The 11,929-nt window shown below is 48.8% G+C and overlaps 4 protein-coding genes across 4 annotated transcripts; 1 reads left to right on the top strand and 3 right to left on the bottom strand.

Annotated features, from left to right (window-relative positions):
• Positions 1–351, top strand: T069G_01731 (uncharacterized protein; the record flags this gene model as incomplete). Its single annotated transcript, XM_056168941.1, has 1 exon — positions 1–351. The coding sequence occupies one exon, from the start codon at positions 1–3 to the stop codon at positions 349–351; it is 351 nt and encodes a 116-aa protein (XP_056034257.1).
• Positions 352–2,774: 2,423 nt separating this feature from the next.
• On the bottom strand, positions 2,775–3,820 carry T069G_01730 (pregnancy-associated plasma protein-A domain-containing protein; the record flags this gene model as incomplete). Its single annotated transcript, XM_056168940.1, has 3 exons — positions 2,775–2,871; positions 2,937–3,451; positions 3,560–3,820. The coding sequence occupies 3 exons, from the start codon at positions 3,818–3,820 to the stop codon at positions 2,775–2,777; spliced, it is 873 nt and encodes a 290-aa protein (XP_056034256.1).
• A 2,101-nt stretch (positions 3,821–5,921) lies between these two features.
• T069G_01729 (GAT domain-containing protein) lies at positions 5,922–7,780 on the bottom strand (the record flags this gene model as incomplete). Its single annotated transcript, XM_056168939.1, has 5 exons — positions 5,922–6,827; positions 6,903–7,277; positions 7,359–7,391; positions 7,481–7,548; positions 7,720–7,780. 5 exons carry the CDS (start codon positions 7,778–7,780, stop codon positions 5,922–5,924), a joined length of 1,443 nt encoding a protein of 480 aa, XP_056034255.1.
• A 2,069-nt stretch (positions 7,781–9,849) lies between these two features.
• On the bottom strand, positions 9,850–11,506 carry T069G_01728 (UBA-like domain-containing protein; the record flags this gene model as incomplete). Its single annotated transcript, XM_056168938.1, has 2 exons — positions 9,850–11,262; positions 11,372–11,506. The coding sequence occupies 2 exons, from the start codon at positions 11,504–11,506 to the stop codon at positions 9,850–9,852; spliced, it is 1,548 nt and encodes a 515-aa protein (XP_056034254.1).
• Positions 11,507–11,929: the final 423 nt, after the last annotated feature.

Below are 11,929 nucleotides of genomic sequence, written 5' to 3'. Positions count from 1 at the left end.
ATGCGATCTGCCATTTGGACCGTTGCTCTCTTCTTCCCCGCGTGGGTTGCGGCCGAGAAGTACGTCCTCTGGAACAGCCAGACGTGCGAAGACCAAGTCGAGGATGGCATCTCGTTCTCGCGTTATGCAACCTACAACAACGCTGTCGATTGCTTCGATTTCGTCGATAATGTCGTTGCAGGCTCAGTCAGTCAGAGTGAGGACACTGTATGCCAGGTGTACACCGGCACTGGCTGCAGTGGCCAAGAGATACAGCTTACCTGCACTGCCAACAACCTCTTTCAGCCTAATCTCTGCTGCACAGACACTCCACAGGGAATTAAATCTCTCCGCTGCCAGGACCAGGAATAGCTTGGGAACGGTGATTCAAAGGCTCGGAGGTGACAGGGAAGATATGAAGACGCGCTGAGGGGTGTAGAGGCGGATGCTGGACTTGGTGAGAATCCATTGAAACACATTCCGCCAGACTGTATCCGATTAAAAAAGACCGGGAAAGTTCTTGAATTTTGGAGGAGACTTGGCAAGATTCTTATGTATATATTATCGCTATTCAGAGTGAATGGTAGCCCGATTGTGTATGCGTCTTCAGGTCCACGAAAGTCGACCTGCCAACAGCATCTAGCGCCCATGAAGTTTTGCATTTTGCTCTACTCGGGGATGAGTAGCCTAATTTGGTATTTCCCTGCACATATAGCGCTGCTTCCGTGCCTGTAGTTCGTATTGGTGGTATAATTATCAATTGCAGTTGGGCTCCGGTATAGCTCCGAGGCCGGCCTGATATCTTCGATTAAGCAGGCGTCGAACCTCTGTCTTGGAGATTTGAAAAACAATTAAGTCGAAAGTAATATTGGGCATTTATGTTGGATAGATCTTCGAATAACCATCCGAGGATCGGACACAAAGGAGGTGCTGGGCTCGAATTCGTTTCGTTGGCCTATTGAGCATAGTACGTTTCGTCAGCTCATGCATGATTCGAAAAGAGAAAAGAAGACGACAACCCTATGATGCTAATGTTTGTGTAGGAACGCTCTTCAACAATAGAGAAGTGGGGGAAACAGGCCACGGGCAAGAGAACGGCCGCATGGCGTAGCATGAAAGAGCCGCCCTTCCATTATCTTGGTATCTGATTCTGGAGATTGCCAAAGACACGTTCAGAAAAGTCATATATTTGGCATTGATAGATCAGTTGTTTGAACCAAAGATTGACCACTTTGTTGACAGATGATGATGAAAAGTAGAAACGCAGGTGTGGGATTGCAAAACAGAGGTAGCCAAATACAATCACGTGAGGAGGACCAAGGCCCAGGGGTTTGAGCTGTGTGTTCGCTCATGGCAGAAATTGTAGGATTCCTGGCTTGGAAATATTACTATGATATCGATTTTGTATGGATCTAGCATCTGCTCGAGACTAATTATCCTCTCTTGATGCGCATCTGTATGCCCGTGGTGCTCTATGGGGGAGTGACGAATGAACTTGGTGCGTTTCCCAAACTCTTCGGAATCGCGACCAGTGCTCTGGCATCGTGGTACTCGATTGAATATTTCCTACAAAGTGGGCTTTGGTAGGCTTCTGAAGAAAGAAAGCGTTGCTAATGCCGCTTTGGTCTTGTCCATTTATTTCCTTTTCTTCGAGGTGCTAGTTGTTGTTTAGTTGTGTGTATTGCTAACAGCTAAAGACCTAAAGAACAACTAAACTAGCTAGTGAGGAAAGAGTCGGCCTCTTATCCTCAAACGGAGCCATCAGTGACGTGGCTGTCAGTGAATGCATCTCAAGTGAATGTGGCAGTCAGTATAAGTCACTGATGCTAAGGCGGGAGCCTGCATGTTCAACCGCTATAAGTCATCCACAGTGAATGCCAACAGTGCTTTGCGAATATGTGCTGTCTTCCTTCGATCCGGTTGCTTCAGCGATTCAGCCTCCTGTCTCTCCAACAAGGCGAGGGCTCTCTCTATCCTGTTCTTGTGCTCAACTATGTCGTAATAACCTTTATATAGGTTGGCTTTTCTCTCATCGCGGAGGGCAGGTATCCCTGCTTGGTCCATCTCCATCCCTTGATCTTGGTGGACATCCTGCGGTTTGAAACCCAGGACTTCCATTAATTCCAACATCATTTGTAACGTTTCATGCATGATCTGCGTTGGTTCTAGCGTTTCGTCCGTTTGTTTTCGCATATCGTCTGGTAGTCTGTATAGGATGACAAATTAGAAACGAGTATTGATGGAGTGCTGGCGACAGAGATGGAGAAGCGAATGATTGGCTTCGTATTTCGCCTCGATATGTATCCAAAGAGAAGTGATGGGTAAAGATGGACAACCGGACTTCTCGCTCTTTATGAGCTGATCAAGACACAAATATTAAGCGCGGGCGAATTCAACAGGACAATGAAAGAAAATTGTCAAAGGCTTGGCCTTGTTGTAGGATTTCTTTTAGTGTTCGTTTGTTACGGTATTTGTAGTGGATGTCAGATGGTAACCGGCTCCTTTTTCTGCAACAAAGCGTCAATCCGAACACTTATTCTTTGTTCATTCTTCGGCCACCCGGTGGATAAGTGGTAAAGGTTGCAAGATGCCATGGTCTATGCTTAAATTCGTATACAAGTAGAGGCGTAAAATGTAGTATATTGGAAAATACCGGGCGAGTCTGGATGTGGTTTTAATTTGTATATTCCGTTCTATATAAAAGATGACTCTCTAAGTAACTCCTCCATCGGCCATATCTCCATCCTACAGGTTCTAGGGTATTACAAACTCTTGCATGCACACAGTGCAATAGTTCATATATATGGATCATGTGCTGCCCATTCTCTATATGCGCCCCAAACACTCCTCATTCGATCCACTTGGCCAGGCGTAAATTCTTTGTAGCAGGAGCTGCGGAGTCAAGTCAGTCGTATGAACCACCTAAACAAAGAGCAGAGGCAATACTCTGGACGTACTCGTACGAATAATCCATGAAATTGTGAATTGGATCCAGGCCTGGTTTATCAGGGCAAGAGTCTCTCCCTTCAGGGCATCCGTTCGAGGGAGACGCCTGCGCAGGCGTATCATCAACAAAGTCGCCATCGCCCTCGCATCCCCCCTCAAAAGTGTGTAGGAGCCCTAGCCAGTGACCAACCTCATGCGTGAGTGTCTTGCCGAGGTTGTAGTTCTTCAAGCTGCCACCGGGGACAGTATCTGAGCGAATAGTGCAGCCGTCTTGCGTAAGGGCTGAATCAAGGTCATCGCCCGCGGTGGGAACTGTACAAAGACCAAGGGTATGGAACTTGGGAATGAACCAGAGGTTCAGATCATTATAATTTCCATTGCGAACATCATACCACATGCGCTCAAGATCGGTGCCATTAGCCCACGTCTCGTTGATGGTTCTGTCTATGGTTTTTAGAGTGAAGGATATATCGGCCGGCTGGTAATCGGAGCTTAGAACTTGTAACTGGCTGTGGATAGTCTCATCCTATTCATTGCTTTAGTGTTAGACCATAGGTAAGAAGACTCGATAGGGGATAGATAAAGGAGCTCAGAGAGGCCTGAATGGCAGGAGGAGGAATTGAGTGCGACTTACGGTTAGGTATCCGTCCGTCTCATTCTGTGAGCTTGCCACAATGTGTACATATACACTAATACCGATCTGCTTGGCAGACCTGCGACCTAAAATTCGATTAACGGCCGCTTCTGGAGCAAACCGTTTATAAATCCACTTAAACTTGGCATTGCGCGATGAAATGCATCTCAAGTTGCCGGGATCGAATGTATTGCCTATGATTGTGCACGCAAGAGCCGATATGGCCACAATGCAGGCTGCATTGGAATTCAAGATAAACATGTTGTGTACCTAGATATCACAATATGATAATCATCAAGAAGAGTAGGACAAAGAGTATTGCACAATATTCTCACAGGAATATATGAGCAAGGACAAAAGACAGAGTTGGTTCACGGTTGACTGGCAAACCCACGAAATGGCAGCGGACGGTAAATATAAATATAAACAAATAAACAACAACAGAGAGTAGATAGCCTTTAGTACTCAACATAATTTAACGCTAGTATAAACTGTATATCGATTTGAATGTTGTTGGCTGGGAATTAACTCTTGCCCCTGTATAATGGAGCTGTTGGATCCCATTTCTCTCAATATCGCGTCTTGAATCCTAGATGCGTCTCTATGACAGCGAGTCAGATGGTTAGATTGAAAGGAAGCATCTATTTCTCCACCAGCATACAGCCGGAAAGGACATTCATCTCTGTTACCCTTCATCTATCATGGTACATATAGCAGTTGGGAGGAAGACATATCGTTCAATGAGATTTTAGCTTCTTTGGCGCCGCGGACGCCACAGAGAAATGGCGTTGATAAAGGCCCAAGTCCAGGCCACTGGCTCCCAATTGCGTATGTATTAGAGAAATCACTGCACGATACTGTTTATTCTTTAGAGGACCTCTCTTTTCTTCGAGATAAAGTAGTCTCGCGAGATAGCAGAGTGCGCTGTCGTGGCGTTCGTTGAAATTTTCCCTCTTGCAAGAAACCTACCTATCATCTTCGCATACTTGTCTTGCAGCCAACGAGAGAGATTTGAAGATTTCCCTCTGGCTTGGTGGGAAAGGAACTGAAGAAATAGCCCTTGGAAATCCCCGAACAACCGCTGTGAAGTAAAAGTTTTTTTTTTTTTTTAATGTTTTCCTGCCAGCCGTTGCCTGGGGACTGTCATATACTGCTGTTCTGGTCGAGCATGATACAGCCATGGAATAACTTTGTATTCGGAGTACCCAATGGATATGTGTGGCGCGTTCTCGTGGAGAGAATCTCCTAGCCATGATGATTGATGATTGGTCTGCTTTCGAGTCACATTAGAAGAGCAAATTGGAGTAGAATCACCGGGGAGATCCATAGCACCCAACAGGCCACCTACATATGAAGTTTGTTCGCAGGATTCAGCATCCTGTACAAGAGGTTGCTTAACAACCCGGTTAGGATTTTGCAGGCGCATAAAAGGTGCTCCAAGCCGCATAAATTTGAGAGACTGACAAGAAACAAATCTCGGGCATGGTCATGACGTCGCGGTGGATGCCGATGACATGGGCCTGGATTTTGAAGGATGGTCAAGGAGGGAGAAATTGATACAAGGAGAGAAGGCGTGGTTGTTGTTTTGGCAAGCGGTGACCAGCCCAGGAGGGCAGAACCAAGACAGCCAAATTTTGTACCGATTAATCCTGTGGAAGCTTCAAACATTGCATGCGACTATCATACAAACTAAGCAATAAATGGGATCTAATGATCTAGGGGCGCTTCATCTTCAATTTCTCTCGTATCCACAGATCACGCTCGCCTCCCTTGACAGCACCTACCGTTAACCCCCTGAAGGCAAGTACCTAGATCAAAATCCATCAACGTCGCAAAACCCTGAATTTCGACCAAATACTACGATCTTCACCTATCAACCAATAGATTAAATCCCATGCACTTTTTGTTCAAGATTTCTTGTCCAAGATGAATCTGAGCGAACTCGAAAGGGAGACATCAGATTCAGCGTCACTCAAGCAACAAACGTGATTTGATATTTCGAAACTATCAACTCGACGCTACTTTGACTTGCCAAATTGCGAATTTATATGTGATAAATACAAAGAGATATCGATCGCTCTCACGCTTGCTCAACATTGCAGTGGAATTTTGTCATAAAAAAGGGGAATAGCAAACGGATCTGGTTATTTGAAAGGAAAAGGAAGACTTGTAGCCAAACGATGCCTAACTAGCACCGTAAAGTGCTGGGGAAATATATAAAAACAAAAAAAAAAAAAAAAAAAAAAAGAGAAATCCTCCGTCTCCCAAACGCTCCTGCGATTTTCTGTGTATCCCCATCTGCAAATATACTGGTGTGTAAATCCCTGTTCTTCTCCTCGAAATTCGCTCTCAATTCGCTTACTCAGTATCGATACATGGGCTCCTTGCTGCTCTTCGGAGGAGAAGTATAAAGGTCCTCGTCGTCTGAAACTTGGTAGTCAGGCTGTAAATTGTGTGTCGAATGATTCTCGGAAGCAACACCGGATCCAGTGGTGCCGTGTGTTGACGAGCCATCTCGATGGTTATTCAACCCAAAACCAGGGTGGAAAGGCTCATCCATGACGGCTAGATGACCATTGGAGCTGGCACCACCTGGTTGCGGATCACTGAATGGATCTACCAGAGGCTCGGACTCCGGGGGAGGAGCTCTGCCGCGGCCCGGGTCTACCTGCTTGCCATTGTTTGGTGGAGGATGAGACGGAGGGCTATAAAGGTCGGTGTCTTTGCCCTTTCCGTTGCCAACTGAGACATTGGGAGGGGCGGGGCTAGATCTAGATGACGATGCATTGGGGACCTGCCATCCCTGAACGCCATTAGAGCCGTGAAGTGATTGCTGTTCAGGAGCAGGCGATGGGTTCTCGGATCGCTCGTTGAGACCCAGCTGTTTTCGGGCGCTAAGTATAGCACGTTGGTGCTGGCTAAGCGCAGTCTGCAGCTGTTCGTTGGTGTCGATGAGGCTCTCCATGGTATCGTTGTCTGGCGCGGGATCGGTCGACACCATGTAGCCTTGGATGCTCCTTGAAGCACTCAGGCATCGGTTAGAAAACTCCCTGATGAGCTCGTTCTCAAGCAACTCGACTGCCGGTGTGTTGATGACAAGCTGTTCTAGTAGTTTTGCGGAGGACCGCGCCTCTTCTAGCCGACTAGTCAGCTCGACGGGTTCGGGTAGCCGGTGGTTGCTGTGATGCCTGGAGAAGTAGTTTTGGGAATACCCGTTATCAGGCGCCGCTGACTGCGGAGGGCGTTGCGGTAGTGTAGGTGCTCGACCCTATTCCTCCATGTTAGTTGGCCGTCTCTTTGGACTACAAAGAAAAGGATGGGATCAAAGGTGTATGCCACATACTCCATGCTGCTTGATCGCCTTTTCCTTCTCCTCCTGCCATAGTGTAATAATCAGGGTCAAGTTCTCGTCGTAAAACTTGGTGCGTTCAAAGTCGTCCAGCGTATCCATGAGGATCTGGCGCACACTGTTGTCCTTTGTGCCCTTGAGCAACGCCCGAGTTGTGTCTACAAACTTGGTGTCGAGGTTCCTCGTAAACGTCTCGCCCGGGTTGTCGGCCAGTATCCGCATCAGCATGATGGCGTTGTACTGCCATGACGGCCGCGAGGAATACTCCTTGGACATGTATTTCCTAATGATGCGTGCGCATTCGGCAGCGGCGGTGGGTGAGGACTCGGCGGCATCGACAATCGGGGGGAGGAAAAGCACTTCCTCGCTCTGTTCGACAACGGCAAGCAAGCGATCGGTTAGCAGACATTGCTAGGAGGGACTTGAAGGGGTTTCGTTAGGGTTACGTACCTTTGCGGTTCCGCCAGATTCGCAAAATGCTTTCTGCAAAGGTTCGGTTAGTCCAGGGATGCGCGCCAAACCCAACAGGCCGTTGCGCCGTAGAGACAGCAACAGGCCGAACCGAAACATACCACGCTGTTATGGGCCGTTACTTCGGGGGTGTCCCCTGGTGTCGTGGCAGCTGAACGATCTGTGCTACCTGTCGATCATGAAGGAAGGGATAGTTAGCACTTTGGGACTTGCAGTTTCTCGAGTGGTCCGGGAAAGTATGCGGAGAGCATCGCATCATCATCGCCTTGGCGCCCATCGTGAACATGTGGGAAGATGCCGGCTCAAGAAGGGAGGGAGGGAAGGAGGGTTGAGCTCATACTGGTCTTTTTCCTGATGCTCCCCAGCATCTTATTCATAGAAAGGCCCTTCATGGATTTCATCTTGAGCGAGATTATGTCTCCTCGGGCGTCGTTGGTAGAAAATCGCGAAGCACGGATGATGGGAAGCGCGTTGGGCAGGTTTTGCGGGGCACAACGGAGGACAAAGAGGCACCGGAATCAAGAGCGGGATATTGCCAGTGTCATTCGGTTCGAGGCGGGTATTCGTCAAGCTTGGTAGAGGAGAGGAGAAAGAAAGAAAACCCAGGCCGGGGCTGCAGGATTGGAGGAGTTGCGAGGTTGAGAGGATTGAGAGGGGAGAGGCGAGGATTGTTGGTGGTTGCAGTATTCGAGCTTTTTGGGCTGGGGGTTGCAAGTCTGTAACCGGTGCCAGCACCTCAACTAGCCTGTAACAAAGCTGCAACTAGAGGTATGTCAATGCTGCCTCGATACTGCGCCAGAGCCTCGGAGATTACCAGACTAGGTACTTTGTAGATAGGATGATGCGTCTAATCCGCGGAGACTTGCGCCAGGGTAATCAGTGTACTTTTGTTCTCTTTTTATTTCGACCTATCTTGTTTTTGTTTGCCAACTGACCTGCGAGAATCCGGACCTCAATATTGTTTGTCGGCTTTTGACAATCAATCCTCTTCGGCTTTAATCCCGTGGCTGCCTGGTCTGTCTCTTCATTTCTCCAAACGATGAGGAGATGCGACTTTGCCATCGTTAGAAAATTGGGGTATCTGGTACATGCATTAGCCGCTGCATTGACCACTAAATCGAGCCGAGCAAGGGTCCAGAGCGTTGGTGCGATACCTGGTACGGTACCAAGTGATACAGCGACAGATGCGTACTGTTTCAAAGTACTCCGCGGGCTCCGTTGAAGTACCTTGATTGCTTGAGGCAGTCTGGGGATGCGCGACGAGTTAGTATGAATGCAGTAATAACGGGAACGCTTGCAGTTTGCTGCTCAGCAATCGGCCAAGTGCGTAATGGAAAGCGGCGCAGCTTGATCTACAGAGCGTTAGCAGGTACTTGGCAGCACTAGAGCCAGTAGGTGCCCATTCCAAGTACCGGGCACTTTATTTCTAAGGGTCCAGGTCTTCTTTTTTTCTAGATGGAATCATTGTTCAGCTGTGGAATATTCCTCATAGATAGATACTACTTTGATATGCTAACTCTATAACTCTACGTACTCATAGAAATACCAATTTTTCACCTATGAAACCAAACTTGACAGGTGAACTTCTAAAACACATTCGAATGGTAATTCGAAAGCCTCTTAATAGCACCACCACCTTGGCCACCTTCGTAGGTGTGCTGCTCGAATGTCACTGTGGCAGCCCGCTAACAAACGTGATGGAACTTCGGCTTTACCAGGCCATGCCAACTTCCACAAGCTTAACAGCAATAAGGATGTGGAGGAGGCAAGGCCGTCAAAACTATCAAGCACCCTTTCGCTGCCAGCTCTACACCCCATTGGGCAAAACCAGAGCTAACAACCGCCATGAGTGGCCAGCAAACTCCATTCCCGCTGATTTCATGTTATCTCATTCGTCCTTCAACTTGGCTCTGGTCTCCTTTTCTTGGGAGGCCGCCATGTGTCGACTTGACCAAGTTTTTGTTTGCACAGCCTCAGGCTCTACGTAATGCTTCGTGGTTTGCTCACGGCATTGTGCAGATGGTGGAGGATCAGTATGCTCACATGTTCCAAGATGCCGAGACAGGGTCACCACGACAAACAGTCTGAATACTCCCGACTTGTTTCCGGTCCCATAGAGCCTCACGTGTGCTAGCCCTCGTCTCCATCTTCCTACCCTTTTTGCTTTGTAATTCTCGGGCACACATCTGAATCTCCTTGACCATACTGTAGATTGAAGAAAAGGTGGTGGATGGGGTTGAGGTGGTTCTTCATCACCTCATCTGCCAACTGCCGTCAGCAAAGCTGTTATACGTAAGCCTCTTGGCTTTGCAACACACGTGAGTCGTAAGTCAAATCATTGCAAGGTATTATATGCAAGAGAGACTAGTCATGTTGGATCAATTTTCCTTTTATTTTTTGTTGTTTTTATATTTTGAGAGAAAAATTACGTGGAGTCCCATCAGTAGTGTCATGTGTCTATCATGCTTCTTCATTCGTCATCCTCATCCTCGTCATCAGATAGGTCTTCCACAATGAGATTACCCGACTTGCCAATCGTCTCCAGCATCGTCGCAGTTTTGCTCGGCTCGTACACCACACGCGGAATGGTCGAAGCTATCCGGAACTCGTACTTGTGCTCGTAGTCTTCGGGCTCGTCTACCTCGTCCTCCTCCAGAGTTTCGCCGCGCAGAATGTCCTGGCAGTCGACAAATGCGTAGAGTTCTTCAACGGGGGCGTCGTGGGGAAATCGCCGGACGATTCTTTCTCCTCCCAAGTCTTCGGGCATCTTGAGTGCCACCCGAACAGCCTTTCTGTCGGTTGCGGGAGGCTCGGGTAGGATCCTCGGGGCTCTCCATGATTTCCACTGTCGCCGTTTCTCAGCCAGTACAGCAGCTGCTTCAGCCTCTTCCAGAGCTCGCTTCTCCGCGGCTGCGGCGGCAGCGGCAGCCTCTTTCTTCTCTCGCGCGCGCTCTCTGTCAATAGCCAATGACCGTTCATAAGCTGAATCTTGTTGATCACGCAGACTACGAGCCAGCTCCTGTGAAGCCCTTTCGGCCCGCACCCTATTCAAGTCGGAGCCGTATTTTTCCATGGCGGCTTGCAGTTCTGACAAGTAAGTTGAAGGAGGCATTGGGCCTACCAATCGTTTGACAATACCCATTCGAGTGCTGCCTTCCTTTGGGGTCAAGCACACGAGGGCTGAAAAGGGATATTTTGTACAAGCATATTCAGTAGCTGCCTGATATGCCTCTGAATCGAGAATGTTGCCTCCCCACAGTATCATGTTGTTGGCCGGATCGTTGAGGAATTCAACAACCTCTGGGGCCAGTAGTGTGTTCTTGATGAATGATTCAGTGTCATCGTGCTCAGGAGACATGAACAGTACGAGGAGGAATTTGAGGTCCTTTTTAGCCAGGTCATGGGCCTGGGCTATGCCGCCCTCAAAGAATGAGAGGCTGTTCGATCCGTATTCTTCGTCAAATTCCCGCCTAAATCTAGCTGCCGCATCCCGGGGCATAAGCATCCGTCGACCACTTGGGCTTCGGAAGCCCGTAGCAATTCCAGCTGTAACAGTTCGCGGCCGTATGGAGGCAGGTAAGAATGCTAGGATGTATCCGATCGTGCGCAGGAGAGTTGAGGCAACCCGCCAACCCCAGCTAAACGGCGTGAGCAGGAGACCAATAAACCATGGTGTCCGATGGATCACGGGCGGCGAGGGCACAACCCGGGGAGCAGCGTCGGTTCGGTTTCGCCGGCTCGATGCAGATGATCGGTCTGGTGCCACCAAGAAGCTCTCCTGAAGATTCTCGTGGCGTGCGGTCGAGCGCGGAGCTTCCTGAGCTGCCATTGCCTCAGCAACTGGGTCGGCTGTCTCGCCGTCGAAGAATTTGGTAATGGCGATCTAGGCATCGCGGGCGAAGGTTAACAACGACGCACGACATATACCAAGATTGATCAAGAAGAGGTCAAGAAGGGCATCCCAGAAATCGCAGTCAACTATATCATCTTACCTGCACATTCCATTGCGATCTTGTTAGCAGCGGGATGGCATCTTTTGCCTCTTGGTTTGTCAACTGCATAAACTGCTGCAAGGCATCTTGCTGGCTTGGTGACAGCTGTCCCGTATCGTCGGCGTTGTCGGCCATCTTTGGCGGGGAAACGACAGGAAACCGGAAGGATGAGGAATGGGATCAAGATGCCTGTGTGTCGTCCATGTGACCACGTTCTTCCTCTTGAACGGTTGACCACGGATGGTTGGGAATTGTGTTGCGTTTGAAGCTTCCAAGTTGACGTCGATAAGGAACCTTGGAGCTGTCGCAAGTGTCATAACAGCGGGCTCCAGTTGGCTTATCGCTGGAGGTGTGCCTGCATCAAAGCCGCATTACCTCATCGCTATAGCGGAGCCCAACAGCCTAGGCTTGCCCGAGCCTCTTCACTGATCCACAAGCACGTTGACGCTCGTCTGCAAGAAAAGATTGCCGGGGAGGAAAGCTTTTATAATCTTCGTAGCTAAATAAGCTTATACATTTGTCGGCAGAAAAGCCAGATTCTAGAAGTATCAGCAATAC

The sequence above is a fragment of the Trichoderma breve genome, chromosome 1 (genome assembly GCF_028502605.1).
Source record: "Trichoderma breve strain T069 chromosome 1, whole genome shotgun sequence".
Classification (NCBI taxonomy): domain Eukaryota; kingdom Fungi; phylum Ascomycota; class Sordariomycetes; order Hypocreales; family Hypocreaceae; genus Trichoderma; species Trichoderma breve.
This window is presented reverse-complemented; position numbering and strand designations above follow the sequence as displayed.